Source organism: Truncatella angustata (assembly GCF_020726525.1).
Source record: "Truncatella angustata strain MPI-SDFR-AT-0073 chromosome Unknown BKA67scaffold_14, whole genome shotgun sequence".
Lineage (NCBI taxonomy): Eukaryota > Fungi > Ascomycota > Sordariomycetes > Amphisphaeriales > Sporocadaceae > Truncatella > Truncatella angustata.
In genome coordinates, this window is record NW_025763394.1 from 21,848 (window position 1) to 38,774 (window position 16,927).

At 51.5% G+C, this 16,927-nt stretch overlaps 2 protein-coding genes across 2 annotated transcripts; one reads left to right on the plus strand and one right to left on the minus strand.

Annotated features, from left to right (window-relative positions):
- Positions 1-1,639: 1,639 nt before the first annotated feature.
- Positions 1,640-6,439, plus strand: BKA67DRAFT_596214 (dehydroquinase class 1; the record flags this gene model as incomplete). Its single annotated transcript, XM_046105273.1, has 2 exons — positions 1,640-6,274; positions 6,374-6,439. 2 exons carry the CDS (start codon positions 1,640-1,642, stop codon positions 6,437-6,439), a joined length of 4,701 nt encoding a protein of 1,566 aa, XP_045950983.1.
- A 2,309-nt stretch (positions 6,440-8,748) lies between these two features.
- Positions 8,749-10,607, minus strand: BKA67DRAFT_136171 (uncharacterized protein). The gene is made up of 2 exons (XM_046095038.1): positions 10,501-10,607; positions 8,749-10,406 (listed from the first exon to the last, which is right to left on the minus strand). The coding sequence occupies exon 2, from the start codon at positions 10,370-10,372 to the stop codon at positions 9,113-9,115; it is 1,260 nt and encodes a 419-aa protein (XP_045950984.1). The 5' UTR covers positions 10,373-10,406; positions 10,501-10,607; the 3' UTR covers positions 8,749-9,112.
- Positions 10,608-16,927: the final 6,320 nt, after the last annotated feature.

Consider the following 16,927-nt stretch of genomic DNA (forward strand, 5'->3'; position numbering starts at 1 on the left):
GGCCCCGAAACTAGATATCTGCCTGCTGTAAGGATAGGTCGCTGGCCCTTTTCTGATGCCCCAATGTGTGTGAGTCTGCACTTTCAATTGAGTCGCAAACACCCAGAATCATGCACCAAACTCGATCATGACTTTGAAGCGCAGTTTAGTCATGAGAAGAAGACATGGCACAATTTTTAGCCGTGAATGAGAGTTGGAATATCTTGGCCGCTGACTGTGGAGTTACGCCAGTACTTGCTGCGCATACATTATTAAGCCAGCTGCTGAAATATTCTCCCGCTAGAGCTATCGCCTTCACAAACGGGATGTTGCGAATCCTGACGTACTAGAACCCCTGGTCTATGGGCCTTACAAACGTTGCGAAATGAAATTGCTACCGGAAGCAGCCGTGCATTGGCAGGTACAGGCATCTGGATATTGTGACTAGTCCTATTTGATGTTGACATGCATTCGCCAAATGCAGATCGTGAACTCTAGGTCAGACTCTTCACTGTTCGATCCTGTCTTTGATTAATGGGCACTTGATATTACCCAGCCACCAGAATTCAAACCCCAATGCAACGCGTAAGTGGCATCTGTTGTGACAATCGCTCGGAGTTGGACGGTGTGGACAATCTACATGGGCAGAGACATCGCCATTGAATGAATGAACAATGGTGATTTAGCAGCATAATTTCTCGTCAAGGACGTACTCGGCAAATCCAGCACTCAGGCCCTGCTTGTATGCAGCAGAACCATCAGAAGAGCCAATCTTGTGACAAGAAGATACCAGCCTGCGCACGACTGAGTCATGATTTGTGATACTTTGGGCTTCTGTCCGCACATAAATAGTTGACATTCCAATGGCTTCTTATGATCTGCTGGTAGTGTAAGCTGGAGAAGTACTCCATGCATTGGAGGCTTACAATAGCTACGGATTACGGTATGTATGAAATCCCAATTGCACCCCCCACCATGCGCCGCTATTCCGCAGCTGAATTGATTGGTCAATGTTTGTCGTAGTAAGGCGTCTTGGCTCCGAGTACCGGCCCTGGATTCTCTAAATTTTTGACCCTGCCCGTCACCGTCACCGACAGCTTACGGGGTCATCAACCACCACAAACTGCAGCATCGCGTTTGGTGGGTTACAGTAATTCGAGGCTACCCTCGTAGAGCTCAAGATAGCTCAGGAACCACTATTATATACCCAACTGTTTGTATGTGCATACCTCGATTTGATCTGATCGTTCCACCCTGCTGCAAACTTCCTAAACATTCTGGCACGACCCCCCCCCCACCATCTGAGATACCTCGAGCGGTCGATACGGCATCCGAGCTGCCACAAGATCGTTTGGGACGCGTACTCTATCTATACCAAGTCGAAGGCAACACTGGTAGACCTGTCCCACGGCCTCAGATTGTTCCACTGATCCTATATAACTTGGATGTTGGTTCAGCCGCAGACTGGTTGCATGCCACCTTCGTCCACTTTTCCTCGTCCACAATCCACCCCACCAGAACTTCTCTCACCCAGATCGCGACCCGTGACTCACCCACAACCCATCACTAACACAACTACAACAACAGCAACATAGCCAACCTCTACACCCGACACCAAGCCAACGTTCCGATTGGTGTCAATGCTGGTCTTAGACTAATCATGTCGCCTCAAACGAACGGCGTGGATGGCGGTGGCCCCACGCGAATCAACATCCTGGGTAGCGATTCCATTATCGTCGAACATGGCATCTGGGAGAACTTTGTCGCCGACGATCTCCTCGAAAATATCCAGTCCTCGACATACGTCCTCATCACTGATACGAATCTGGAACACAAGTACGTCCCCATCTTTGAGGCCGCTTTTAAGAAGACCGCCGCCCGCCTCGGCAACAGCGAGAGTCGCCTGCTATTCAAGACTGTGCCCCCCGGCGAGACATCCAAGGGCCGCGAGACCAAGGCTGAGATCGAGGATTGGCTGCTCTCTCACCAATGCACAAGGGACACTGTCATCATTGCCCTAGGAGGCGGTGTCATCGGTGATATGATTGGCTATGTGGCAGCAACTTTCATGCGTGGCGTTCGCTTTGTCCAGGTCCCCACCACCTTGCTCGCTATGGTGGATTCATCAATTGGCGGCAAGACTGCTATCGATACCCCCATGGGCAAGAATCTCATTGGCGCTTTCTGGCAACCAAAGCGCATCTATATCGACCTGGCCTTCCTGGAGACCCTGCCTGTCCGCGAGTTCATCAACGGCATGGCCGAGGTCGTCAAGACGGCTGCCATCTGGAACGAGGAAGAGTTCGCCTTCCTCGAGGAGAACGCATCTGCTATTCTCGCAGCTATCCGCTCCAAGACGGCCGACCTGTCTGAGAGACTCGTCCCTATCCGGTCTACACTTAAGCGCATTGTCTTGGGGTCCGCCGGCGTCAAGGCCGAGGTTGTGTCGCAGGATGAGACCGAGGGTGGACTGCGCAATCTCCTAAACTTTGGCCACTCCATCGGTCATGCCTACGAGGCCATCCTGACACCTCAGGTGCTGCATGGCGAGGCAGTAGCCATCGGCATGGTGAAAGAGGCCGAACTCGCGCGTTATCTCGGAGTGCTGCGACCAAGCGCCGTCGCCCGCCTGGTCAAGTGTATCGCAAGTTACGACTTGCCCACGTCTCTGCATGACAAGCGCATCGTCAAGCTGACCGCTGGCAAGCACTGCCCTGTTGACGTGCTCCTACAGAAGATGGCCGTCGATAAGAAGAACGTCGGCAAGAAGAAGAAGATTGTCCTTCTCTCCGCTATCGGCAAATGCTTCGAGCCCAAGGCGAGCATCGTTGAGGACAAGGCCATCAGAGTAGTTTTATCTCCCGCCACACGCGTTGCTCCCGGGGTCCCCAAGGACCTCAACGTTGAGGTGACCCCTCCTGGATCCAAAAGTGTCTCCAACCGCGCTCTCGTCCTGGCCGCTCTTGGCAGAGGAACATGCCGCATCAAGAACCTGCTTCACTCAGATGACGTCGAATTCATGTTGAATGCCATTACCAAGCTCAACGGCGCTACATACAGTTGGGAGGATGCGGGCGAAGTTTTGGTCCTTACCGGCAAGGGAGGTGAGCTACAAGCAAGCGAGGAGCCATTGTATCTGGGAAATGCCGGCACTGCTTCCCGTTTCTTGACCTCTGTCGTTGCCCTGTGCTCGCCGTCCAAGACAAACTCGACCGTGCTTACAGGCAACGCGAGAATGCAAGTGCGCCCTATTGGCCCCCTCGTAGATGCCCTGCGAACAAACGGCGTAAAGGTGGATTATCTGAACAAGGAGAAGAGTTTGCCTGTACGAGTCGACGCTAATGGTGGTATCGATGGTGGTGTTATTGAGCTGGCAGCAACCGTCTCTTCCCAATATGTCTCGTCGATTCTCATGTGCGCTCCATACGCCAAGAAACCAGTCACGCTCCGTCTTGTTGGTGGAAAGCCCATCTCGCAGCCCTACATCGACATGACAACCGCCATGATGAAGACCTTCGGCATCACTGTGACACAGTCTCAGGATGAACCGCACACTTATTACATCCCTCAGGGAACTTACCAGAACCCCGAGGAGTATGTTGTAGAAAGCGATGCCAGTTCGGCCACATACCCTCTTTCTGTGGCAGCCATCACAGGAACCACCTGCACCATCCCCAACATTGGCTCCAAATCCCTGCAGGGCGATGCACGTTTCGCTGTGGATGTCTTGAGGCCCATGGGATGCAAAGTTGAGCAGACCGACTACTCAACGACTGTGACCGGCCCGGCACCTGGCACGTTGAAGGGCATCGAACATGTGGATATGGAGCCCATGACAGACGCCTTCCTCACGGCTTCAGTCTTGGCCGCAGTTGCTACTGGCGTCACGAGGATCACTGGTATCGCCAACCAGCGCGTCAAAGAGTGCAACCGTATTGCAGCTATGAGGGTTCAACTTGCCAAATTCGGCGTCCAGAGCGGCGAACTTGAGGATGGCATCGAGATCAGCGGCAAGAACTACACCGAGTTGACCGAGCCCAAGGAAGGTGTCTACTGCTACGACGATCACCGTGTCGCCATGAGTTTCAGCGTCCTTTCCGTCTTGTCGCCAAACCCGGTTGTTGTGCTGGAGCGCGAATGCACCGGAAAGACATGGCCTGGTTGGTGGGATGTCCTGGCACAGTCCTTCAAGGTAGACCTGGTTGGTATTGATGCTGAGGCTGACCCGAAGGATACCAAGAAGCCTGACGAGGGCCCATCCGTCTTCATTATTGGCATGCGTGGTGCTGGCAAGACAACGACTGGTGGCTGGATGGCGAGCATTCTGAATCGACCTTTCACGGACCTTGATTCGGAGTTGGAGCGAAGAGCTGGCATGACGATCCCGGAGATCATTCGTAATAGCAGTGGTGGCTGGGAAAAATTCCGCAAAGATGAGGCGGATCTTCTTCGCGATATGATGCAGAATCAGTCTCACGGACATGTTTTCTCGTGCGGTGGTGGCATTGTCGAAACACCCGAAGCCCGTGAACTACTCATTTCTTACCACAAGAACGGCGGTGTCGTCCTTCTCGTAAACCGTGATGAAGATCAGATAGTTGAATATCTTCTACGGGATAAGTCCCGGCCTGCTTACACCGAAGAGATCCGCGGGGTCTACCAACGGCGGAAGCCTTGGTTCCTGGAGTGCAGCAGCCACGAGTACCACAGCCCTTACCTGGATGGTATCAACGAGGCTCCTGCGGATTTCAAGGATTTCGTCACGCTCATTGCTGGACAAAGCACTCATTTCGAGATGGTGAAGAAAAAGCAGACGTCCTTCTTCGTCTCGTTGACTGTTCCATCTCTTTCTGCTGCGATTGATGTTCTGCCACGAGTGGTCGTTGGATCAGATGCGGTAGAGCTACGTGTTGATCTCCTGCAAGATTTATCCCAAGAATTTCTCGTCAATCAGATCTCACTCTTGCGCTCCTCAGCCAAGGTTCCTATTGTATTCACAGTCAGATCGAAGGCACAAGGCGGACGTTTCACTTACGAGTCGGAGGAAGAGCTTCTGCCGTTGTACCGAACTGCCATCCGCATGGGTGTCGAGTACATTGACCTGGAAATGACGCTGTCTTCGGATACTCTGGACAGCATTTCACAAATCAAGGGTTCCACTCGCATCATCGCGTCGCATCATGACCCCGAGGGTGTCTTGTCGTGGAAGAACGGTGGGTTCCAATCGTGGTACAACCGAGCCCTGCAATACGGAGATATCATCAAGCTCATCGGTGTAGCTAAGACGATGGACGATAATTTTGCGTGCAAGAACTTCCGGGATCGCATGGTCGCTGCGCACGACAAGCCCATTATTGCTCTCAATATGGGAACGATAGGCAAGCTCTCTCGAGTCTTGAATGGCTTCTTGACTCCCGTTTCTCACCCGGATTTGCCCTTCAAGGCGGCTCCTGGACAACTTTCGGCGGCTGAGATTCGCGCCGGTTTGGCCTTGCTGGGCGAGATTGAGACGAAGAATTTCTACCTCTTCGGCAAACCCATCTCGGCATCGCGCTCGCCCGCATTACACAATGCGCTGTTCAAGCAGACGGGTCTCCCCCACAAGTACAGCTTGAATGAAACCGATGATGCCTCGACTGTACAGGAGCTTATCCGGTCTCCAGACTTCGGTGGTGCTTCTGTTACGATACCGCTCAAGCTCGACATTATGCCGTACGTGGATGAGATTACAGACTCTGCCAAGATCATTGGTGCGATTAACACAATCATCCCGCAAGCTACGACCGACGGAAAAGCTCGCTTGATCGGTACGAACACCGATTGGATGGGCATGGTTTACACGCTTCGGTCAGCTGGTGTGAGCTCAGTGTCGAAGTCAAAGCCTGGAAGCGCCTTGGTGGTGGGGTCCGGTGGCACCACTCGTGCTGGCATCTACGCTCTCCATTCTTTGGGCTATAGCCCAATCTATGTTGTGGCACGCAATGCCAAGAGCGCAACTGAGCTCTGCCAATCCTTCCCCAGCGACTATGGGCTTGAGCTGCTCGAGGATGCCAGTCATGTGAAGATTCTCCCAACGGTGATCATCACCACCATTCCAGCAGACAAGCCGATCGATCCAGCCATGAAGGAACTTCTGGGAACAGTGCTGCGACAACCCAAGTCCGCAAATTCCCCACGAGTGCTGTTGGAAATGGCCTATAAGCCGCAATTCACTCCTTTGATGGGCATGGCGGAGAACTCTGGCTGGCGCACGCTCCCAGGCCTCGAAGTCCTTTGCTCTCAAGGATTCTACCAGGTAAGCAGCAGTCTTGTACTAACTTCCGCACACAATCCCCACGAGCGCCCCTCACTGTCCTTCCCTCACTGTGGAACATGCTTCTAACTTGATTACTAGTTCCAACTCTGGACGGGCATTGTGCCATTGTTTTCGGATGTTCGATCCGCGGTTCTGGATGCTTAGGAGGCATCACGAGTGAATGATCCAGTACATGACTTAATCGATGGGTATAAATGCGAGACAGAGCGGCGTATAAAAGGTTATATTTCACGAGAGCAGGCAAAGCGAGAAACAAGATCTAGTTTACTATACATTGTTCCGTGTCAAAATGTTGTACACGTATTGTCACATGTTGTATTGCGGCCTCTGGGCTTTGCGAACCTTGAGCAATGACCTCGCACTTTCTTTGGCCGTTTCTACCCGATATAATTACAGTTTCTCGACAACTTCCTCGTACATCTGTATTCACCGCGCACCTCCTCTTCGAAACTCCCCTGTATTAAAGGCTACTTTGGACTTTAATCGAGTTTTATGCTTGAGCGTCCCAGACTCTATGCTCCGAGAAACCCTAGGATGACAACTAGACACGCGCAACTACTCTTCAAGTCATCTGCAAGTGCGCAGATTTCAGACCCGAAGATGCTCCATCTTGCTGTCGTGGGTCCATTTCTGAGCTTGAAGCTTTCTAGATTCTAACATGGGCCATCATCAGGGCTATCGAGTGACCGGTTTGAGCAAATCTGGAGACAAATTGCCGTACTCGAGCACTATGATGCGCCATTGCCGCGCCACTGTAGGGGCTGAGGAACGATGCCGTGTTGCAACGATGATATTCAGCCAAGCATCCTTGTCACGACTTCGAGCAACGTGGCAACGTGGCTCATGGCCTGCCTACACCACTGGAGCTCAGTTGCTCATGGAACAGTGTATATCCGAAAATAGAGCCAGTTATCAAACACCAACGCAATGCGCCACCTTCGTTACACAACGCGCGGCAGCTGGAAGTAGTTGCGGCTTAGTCTCCATGCCCTGATCTTTCAATTGAGCTGATACGGTAATACTGGGAACATCAGCTACATTCAGATCATGTACAGTTTTACTAGAACCAAAATTCAGCGATAGATAAAAATTCGGAAGACCCCCGACTTGTCCAAATATTTGCCACTGCCAGGTATCGAGGCTACATGTTTCCCCAATAAACGTTCACCCAAAGCATTGCATTGGGTCCAAGCTAGCTCCGATTCGGAGGAAAAAAAAAAGGCACAGCCACGAATTCCAGGCTATTATCTCCCGTGTTGGATACATATCTATCATATTTCGCTATATCTCGTCGATTACCAATGGTCGACATACTGTGTCTGCTGCAGAAGCGCTGATCATTCCCGGCGTTTCTAAAGTTGTCGATGCGGGGGGGCAAAGTATGCTACCCACCAGGCACGTGCGCGAGAGCAGATTCGTTCGTCACCCAGGGCTGCCAGGACGGCAGTTCCTCGTCATACGTGTGGCTGGGAACTTTCCTCGGCGTTGTAAACCATGGAAGCAGTGAGCCCGTTTATCCTTTACATGTGTAGTTTCCAAGGAATATACCCACTCGGGATACCACGGGAGATGCCGGCCAAAGGTTTTAAATTATGGTCCCCTGGCCTCGGGTTGACTCTTGGCTGGCCCTGTACTGCTACATTTTGGGGAGTTTTGAGCACGGCGAGGTTAAATAGATAAGGGTTTTGATTCCCGAACAGAAATGGGCTGATTAGCACGGCAGAATGTTTTCGGTTTAGACTAGTAGATAATCATGCAAAGAGATACGCTTTGTATGGGAACGATATCGCGATTGTTCTGGAGCAGCATCGGTACTCGAAATTTGGAAATTGATCTCATATTTTATAAACTCAAGAAAATTTTGCTATTGAATTTTTTTTTTACTCTTCATGCGACTTGCGCATCAATTGCGCAAGCGTAGGAATACATCATATTCTGTTTTGAGTGCCGTATCATCTACCGTCGTGATCGTCATAACCCAGAGCCCTTGTCTAATGTCGTCCCGTGTACTAGATACTGTACAATACTGCACGCCGCGCATGCGTAGACGGGGTATTCAATACATGCTAGATGGAAATATGTACAAATAATACAAGAAATTAAAGAAGCATTAAAACGTAAAACCGAAATGAAAGCGCTAACCCAGTCTCATGATCGATTTTGTGTCCGTGTCTATACCCACGATCTCGCAAGTGCGGATGAGTGACATAATTGAAAAACAGTTGCGCCGGCTTGATGATGATTATGGGAAAATGGACAGGAAAGGCATCTCGGACGCAGCCAGCCGATGAAACCTGAACACATATGACGATGCTGGCATCATCGTGCGTGTAGTTGTGGGTAGAATGACAGAGTTGGAAGGGGGGGTGTGGTGGTAGTCTCGAAAACTCCCACCCTCCATGGAAAGGACAAATGCTACTGATGATGCAAGCATGCGAGCATGCTCGTCAGAGAGTCGGGCGATGATGTCGGTGGTGATGCAGACTTTCGTTGGCTCGATCCAAGCTGATCCAGCTTGACGTCATTGGGGAACGCCGGATCTGCCCCACCAAACCAAATTGAGTGGGTATGTGAGGAAAAGGAACGTGCAAACCCGCAGATCTTCCCATTCCCGGCCTAGTCGTCGCGTAGCCCCGTCAAAGTCCCTGCATATTGACGTTGGCGTTGGACCCTGAATTGCTCAATGGCTGCATGTCGTCTCCACTCCCGTGCCCAACTGCAGCATCCAGATGCGACGATCGGGGGAAACAGACCAGAACTACCCCCATGACCGAATGTGCTAGTTGCTAGGATATCGCTGACAAACCATCATGAGGATCATGCTGCAGAACCACCCCGTCTGCGGTGCTTGCCCGGGAACTCGACATCTGGGTGGCAGACGCGGTAATGTCTGGTGAGCGCGTCGGCTCTGCTGAACGACTTTTCCTCGGTGCAGAGATTGCAGCGCACCTTTCTCTTGCGTGCATTGTGAATTGTATCCTCGTGACGAGTAAGATCGTAGGGTCGTGAAAACACCGTATTGCAAGACTTTCCCGTGCTCGGGTTGATGCGGTCGCAACGATGTGGTCCTGCTTGGCTACCAAGGAGGGTGTCCGGAATACCAGGTGAGGGTGCGACCGGCTTCGTGGGCGTCAGCGCATTTGCTTGGCGGTGACCCTCACGCTTGTGCTTCTGTAGTAGCTGTGGAGTGTCGAATCGTAGAGTGCATCCGTGATACGTGCAGGTGTATGTTCCGCCATCTGCAGTAGTTCTGGCTGGTCTTTGCACCCCAGTGTCACTACCATTGGAGCCGCTGGTGTCGGCAGAGCTCATGCGCGTGAAGCTGGACACAGAAGGGGTGGCCTGGTGCTGACGAGACCGCGATATGAACGGATACTGCTGCGGCAACTGAACATTCGTCGGCATACTGAAATCGAATGCAGTCTGAAGTGGGGTCCTCTGCTGTATCTGGGCCACCTGTTGCGGCTGTTGCTGTTGCTGTTGCTGTTGCTGTTGCTGTTGCTGTTGCTGTTGCTGTTGCTGTTGCTGTTGCTGTTGCTGTTGCTGTTGCTGTTGCTGTTGCTGTTGCTGTTGCTGTTGCCGTTGCTGGGGAACGACCTTGCTGAGCTGGTTCAAGTCGAAGGTGCTCGTCTCCTGAGGTGGGAAGAGCGGGAAGTCTGCACATTCATCAGAATCGTTGAAGTCGAGCATTGCATCCTTGGGCGAGATGGTGCTCGGCGTGCCATGCTGCTGATTGGCAGTACGGCTCAGCTGCTCCTGAAGAGCCCGAGCATCACGCTCCTGCTTTTGCTTCTCGCGCATCTGCTGGGCCGAGTTCAAGCGTATCTGAGGTGCATTCTGCGAGAAATCGTTCAACGAGGGTGCCAACGGCGATCCCTGACGGAAGGGCGAGTTGGTACGTGAAGTGCTCGACACAGGAGATTGCACGGCACTCAGGTGTTGAGTATTGGCCAAAGCAAGGCGCTCAGCGAAAACGCCGCTGGTAGGTGACATGGCAGTATGCGCTTGTGGTTGGGGAGATGCAGAGGTAATGGTGAAGTGCGGGCTGTAGAGCTCGTCACTGTACACATCTGTCATGGTGCGGTCCAGCTTGGGAACGTTTTGGAAAACTGTATCAAAGTGTGAGCTGGAAGATTCACTTGCTTCAGATCCAGAGACGAGAAATTGGGGCAGAAGAGGACTTGGGACCACGGGGATCTCACCATTTTTTCGCCTCTTCGTCTCTTCCTCGGCAGGTTCCTGGAAGGATGGCGTGGCAGGTTGTGAGTCACCGCCAACTGTACTACTTGCCACCGAACGCGAGCCAATCGACGAAACATCCGCGGCCGGTAGTAGGCCTCGGTCATTGGCGAACCTCTTTTGCTGATGTTGATGTTGTTGTTGCTGCTGCGAGCCCGACATGTTGGATAGACCATCCGCAAAGGATAAATCTGCCAGAGCGTTGTTTTGGTTGCCTAGTCCTTGTATACTCGTGTAGAAGTTGTCAGAAGACATGGGCTTGCCCAGCTGATAAGAGTAGTTGCCGTCGGTGCCAGCGAGATCGTGGTAGCCATCAGTCGAGTCAGTGATGGCGATGTGCGGATTCGAGGTATTCGAAGTGTATGGCGACGCAGGCCCATTCGAGTTCAACGAGGACAAAGAAGACTCGCGGTTGTGACCCAAGCGCTGGGTGGCTCTTGGTGTCTGCTGGTGGTAGTTGTGTACCAGCCACGGCTCTGAGGACGGCATCAAGTCTGGTACTTGACTGAGACTCTGGCTGTTGGTAGTGGAGTCGCAGGGCGAGGCCGAAGGGAACTTGTAGTTATTGTTCGTGGTCGCTCTCGTCGAAAGGTCGAAGCCTGTTGACTGGTTCAGGTTGTATGTCGAGTGTGGCGCCGACGCAATACCGTTGTTGCTCGAGTCGAAAGTGCTTTGGTTGTTATACTGTTGTTGTTGCTGTTGGTGGTGTTGTTGAACAAAGTAAGGATGTGTTCTTGGGTAGTTGTTATGAGCAAGAATCATGTTGTGTGGGATGATGATGTGGTTGAGTTTGAGATTAGAGTATAAGTGTTTGCAGGTAGGAGTTAAGAGAGTGGGTCTGGGGCGGGGGGTGGCGAGAGGTGACCTTTATAGTCTTTTCTTGGTCGCGAACCCGGCACTCCGGATACTGTAGTAAAGTACAAGTCTCCCCCCAAAAAATGGAACTTGACTTTTTGAGTTGAGCTTGGAATTTATACCCTTGTCGGCGTTTAGAAACGTCTGGAACCGGTTTCTTCTTCTCCTTCTTCTCGCTGATTAAGTACGGTGCTTTTTGTAAGGAATGTCTCTTTCTCAATGTCTGGTCATGTGGTCGACTCAGCCATTGACCATTGAAAGCGAGGCCTCTTTGTTCCCACTCTTCCGCAGGGAAAGATTCTCGATGATTAATATCTGGTGCTGGCTAGTATCGGGTTTATACTAGTTCCGGCAATGGTGAATGTCGGATGTACAAAGTATTGTCTTGCCTTGTCTTGCCTTGTCTTGTTCTTGTATAAGATAGTCGGCGCTGATGAGTCGACGTGGTATGGTAATGATATGATCACAGAGTCAGCGGGATTGGGCGGCGACTGGATTTTTGGTTAAATAAACAAACAAATATATACAAGCAGCAAGATTCCCTATGGTTTCCTGCCCCAGTTGTTCCACTAAGAGAGGGACAGGACCGCGAGCAGGACCCTGACCCCGACCCTGAGATGGACACCCTCTGCTGCATGCTGTGTGGGAGCTCTTGCATGCAACCCTTGCCTGGCTGGCTTCGTGACGTAGCCTGGGTGTCACTCAGGGTACGTACTCGCACTCACCATATGCGGAATGCGTAACTGGCCCGCGCTTTTGTGCCTCAATGCACGCTAACGTATTCTGGTGGCTCTTCTTCCCTCTAGCTTTGCACAGCATTCTGGCAGTCTTGTTTTTCCAGGGTCCGCGGAGTACACCGTCCCTGCCGATAGCACCGCCAGCCAGAAAGGAAGAAGGAAAAAATTTAAAATTTTAGTGCTGCTCAAGCTCCAGGGCGTCTTCGGATGCGCAAGACATGCTGACGGAGAAAAGCCGGGGAACACTCTTTCTCTCGGCACACCTTTCGAGTCACTGGCTGACCAATGCCCTACTGTATGTAACTAGCTACTCTGGACAACTCCGTAACTAAACACGTCGGATCCCATCGCTCTAACCGACCCTTTTAGCTACTGCTGTATGCACGTACCCAAAACTCTGCCCTGTAGTCTCTCAGTCTCTGCCATTATTCCCATGCGCCATAGCCCAAGCCGTTCCCGTGCCCCGCCGATCATTGCCGTCAATTGGACAAGATAGCACCCACAGCATACTCCAAGGCTGGAGAGTCCGTGGAACTTGGAACTTGGAACTGCATAACTTACCACTTCGCATTCGAGCTTTTCCACTGCACTGCCACAGGTTCCAGAGCAAGCCACATGTCTTTCGCTTGCGCTGGACATGGATAACCCCCCAACTCTAAGCCGGCCCTTCGATGCGACCAGCTATGGAGCCGAACAGGGCTGTTCCATACTGTACTATGTGTGTACGTACCTAGCAAATGGCCCATGCAAAAGTGTACATCAGAACTCAGCAGTTACATAGTCCAGCAGAGTTCATGATGACTCTTAACCGCCGTCTCCATTTCGGGGAAGTGCATCCGATCACTGCCTTGCTTGTATTCGCCTTCACTGGTATGCAATTTGCAATTCTGCGATGACTAGATCAGCGCGACAACAAGCGGGTTTTGATTCCCCAATGTGGTCAGCTGCTGACCTGGTCCTCACCCCCAAAACAAGCGATCCTCCAAGTGGCGCAAGGTAACACCCACTATGATACAGGTGAGTATAAGCTAGACATAGTATTGGGGACAGTCTTCCAGGCACCATCTCAGACATGAGCCAGTCGCTCAAGGCAAAAGGCAGCCAGATCCGATAACTCGTTTACATGCGTGTACCTGACATAAGCAGGCTCATTTGGATTCTTATTGGATCCACTCATCCACTGCTCTTCGTATCCTAAGACCTATGTAACCGTAGCCACCTGAACATTGTGTTGTGGTGCTTCGTAATGCCTGTAGACGTCCCAAAAGTTTCACTTGGCACAATGTACTGCTAAAAATACGATATCATATCGTTACCTTGAAAACTAATCTGGAATTCTGTTATACGGCCTTTCACAAGAACAAAAGCAATCCTATTCCGGATACTTTTCGCTACCGTGGGAGAACGGGATGCACATGTTGCTCGCCGGCCCTTTAGCGGCGGACGCACCGAAACTCTTGGCAAAACGTGTTCTCGAACATGCATTTTTGACATGCAGGCCGGCTTGGGTTGTCCGGCGTCGAATTTTCCATCACAAACTCACAACCTAGAGTAGCATTTTGTGCAGCATGAAATTTTCCAAAACCTTTTTTTTTTCCCGGCCATGGCAGCTGAAAAGACGCGGGTTGAACTGTATGAGCCATGCAAGATTCATCACGTAATCATAAAAAAATTCCGCGCGATTTATGACTGCGCCGGCATGCTAAGCAAGGTGCGTTTACGCGTCTCGCGGGGCCGCAGTTACCGTGCCCTTGATAATGACTCCGCAGTTTGCATTCAACAGCTTTGGCAGAAGGAGCACGGTAGGCTTGGCTTTGTTAAGCATTGCGTCGTCTTTCAGCGTTGCCATTTTTAATCGTCATCTCGCGTACGACGTTGTGTGCAGCAATCTGATCGCAGCCGTACATGCTTATATCTTGATGACCTGTCATGAATAAGGAACGACCCGGTTTCCTGGTACCAGTCACAGAATACAAATAGAGTTCTCAGTCATCCGCCCGGCCCCCACAGCCGCGCATCGGGTTGCCTATGTCACAATGTATAAGCTGGCTGAGAAATGCATCTCATAACGTCGGTGCAGAACTTGCTGTTTCTCTAAGCTCCGCGTTTCTTAAAATAGCTACTATCAAGGCAGATCTGCATTGCACCCCGTGAATAAGGAGTTTACGCGACGAGTGAGTCGCATCCATCTGCTGACTCACATGGATCTCCGAGTGCATCGTGAGATTTGTCACCCACTTAGGCGGCCCTCGCGAAGCTGATATTGCCTATCTCCGAACACGACCTGCGCCCGACGCTTTTCTTTTGCAGTCCATCTTGGCTGCAATTGTTGAGCATTGACAAGTCGGATGAATCTATACAGTAAGCACTATGCAACCTGGCCTCGGCAATCGGCGAATCCTTTGCTGTATAAATGATGGCTCCGGACCCAACACCCAAGTACAATGCTACGCTGCAGCGGAGGCGGAATGTGAACGCTCCTCCAGCTGTGCCGACGATCTGGACCGACTTCGGACCGCGAACGTGGGGCGCACAGAGCTGCGAGACAGCGGGATTGGGTGGGGCCTGACCACTCGATTGGGCTTCTGGTGGGCTGTGTATCTTTCTAATCCGTGCGCTTAGTCGGTCTTCCCGGCATTTCCTTTTTGCAGTTCCAGACCTCCTGTGGAGGGACAAAGTTTGACCGAAAAAAGCTGTCAATATCCAAACGTTGATTCTAGGCAGGTCCAGGCTTATGCAGTAAAACCACTACAGTGGCCATGTGACTGACTTTGAGGTTCATGTGATCAGCCGCCTGTCACCATGTGGAATGCAAGATGGTGCGTTAACTGCCCATTACGCGCACAAGGCTATACACCTACGCCCTCTGTGCGTTCGACGGCAGAAGCATCTTCCGGGTTGAACTGGCTAACTCTGGTATCGTTGAGAGCAGCCTGGCCGAATATGTGCTGTGGCACACCCTAAATCTATGATGCTTCTGGACAAATTCGATGGTACAGGGTATGGACCGAGGGAATAGCACATTTTACCACGCGACAAACTCGTGCATGTCTCCATTTACCTGCAGCAAGCAGTCAGATTTCTAAAGGCTTCCGTCCACACGGTGGGACGGCATCTACACAACATAGCCTTTCCGAGCCGTTGATTTGTCGCATGGACTTCCCTTTCTGCCAGTTGTATATCCAGAGTGATTTCGTTGCTATGTAATTATGCCATATATTTTTGTGGGGTTTCATGTCACTACAGCACAAGGACTATGGATGTTTGGAAGAGCAGTTTCTATGCCCCGTCTTCTCTTGTACGACCAATGCGGCCCCATTTCGACGTAGCCGAAGACATATTTGGTACATCCCAGAATAGGTCAAGGTCAGTCCAGTAGGGAAACGCGAAGTGAACACGATGTCGTGCCACCGCATACCATATCCACGTTACTTTTGTCGCAAGCCCACGGCCGGTGCCGAAAATCTGGGGGAGATGCCGCCCTGCTCGCAGATCTTGGAGGCAACCGGCTCAACTACAGAGCGGGAGATCTACGGCAACACTCGTGACTGGTGCATTTGAGCCCAGATAGCGGGGTCAGGCTTCTGCCACACAGCCACAGCACTATTTGTCGCCCGTTAGAAAATGGACATCGCCACCGATCTTGATCGCATTAGTCAGGGCGAGATCTGCCAACTATCAATGCCTCATCCAGTATTAACGGAACTCTGTGAGGGCTTTCTCCACCCGTGTGTTGGCATGTTTTACAGTGTGCATTAGCGATATCTAACCGGGACAACACAGCCCCCCTTTGTAACAGATACCGACACTAGCATTACTTGTGCGGGCTCAACGGCTGTTGACAACGTTAATTTGATATTCAGATCCTAGTTATTTGTGACTTTATCACTGCTAGCAGGTTCTGGATTGTTCGGTCAAATTCGCATGGACCGTTGCGATTGGCTCTGTTGCGAGTTGCTCTGCCTTGGGGGCAGGGGAGCTGACGCAACTTATCAGGCCTTGCAACTTGCTTTCTATCACGTCTATTAAGTGCCAATGTGTTGAAAAAAGAAGTGCCGCCACCCTACAGTGACAGGAGTGAGTGGTGTGCGTAGGGGTGCGGCAGTTTTTCTGGCAGTAGCCTGGAGTGCTTGATTATGAGCATCACGTCTTAGGTCTCGTGTTCTGGGTTCTTGTCCTTGCATTTCAAGCTGTAATTAGAATTAGGTAGATGGTGTAACGGGATGTCGCGTTCATGGCAACGGTGTATAGTATGTGCACTTCTTTCAGTTCATCAGACAAGACTTTATCATCTATTTTCTGACGCAGTGTAGCCGCAGTAGCATCGGAACGGACGACTCATTATGAATAGCATGCCTGTCTTGGTCAAGTTGAGCTCTCTCGGCGGCGAGCGTGGTGTTGTCAGTATGGCGCCACCGCTCCCGGGCCACGCGCTGTTGTTGCAAGAGGTAGCTCTCTGCCTGGTTCACCTCTCTTGTTAGGGCTCACCTCTCGATATAAACGAGCTTCTGGACCTTGATCATTGCTTCTACCAATCTTGCGAAACTCGATATGCCGCTTCTCAGACTCATTCCGCGTTCGTGGGTCCGATTTACTTTCTTACACACAGGTGTAACTTTACCCTTAGACTTGAGCTTGTTCTTGAGATTACCGTTCTCTCCACTGTATCTCCTTCTTTCCGGCCATGAAATCATTCATAATGTGTCATCCATCTTGATGTACCGGCCATCAAAATCGGCCTGAGTGGTTGCAGTGAGGAGCCAGCCCCAGTTCCCCAGCAGTATTTGCAACTCGGTTGTCC

What these genes read in the sequence shown, in the direction of transcription:
- BKA67DRAFT_136171 (XM_046095038.1), bottom strand. Translation starts at nt 10,372, where the DNA reads ATGACAGATGTGTACAGTGACGAGCTCTACAGCCCGCACTTCACCATT.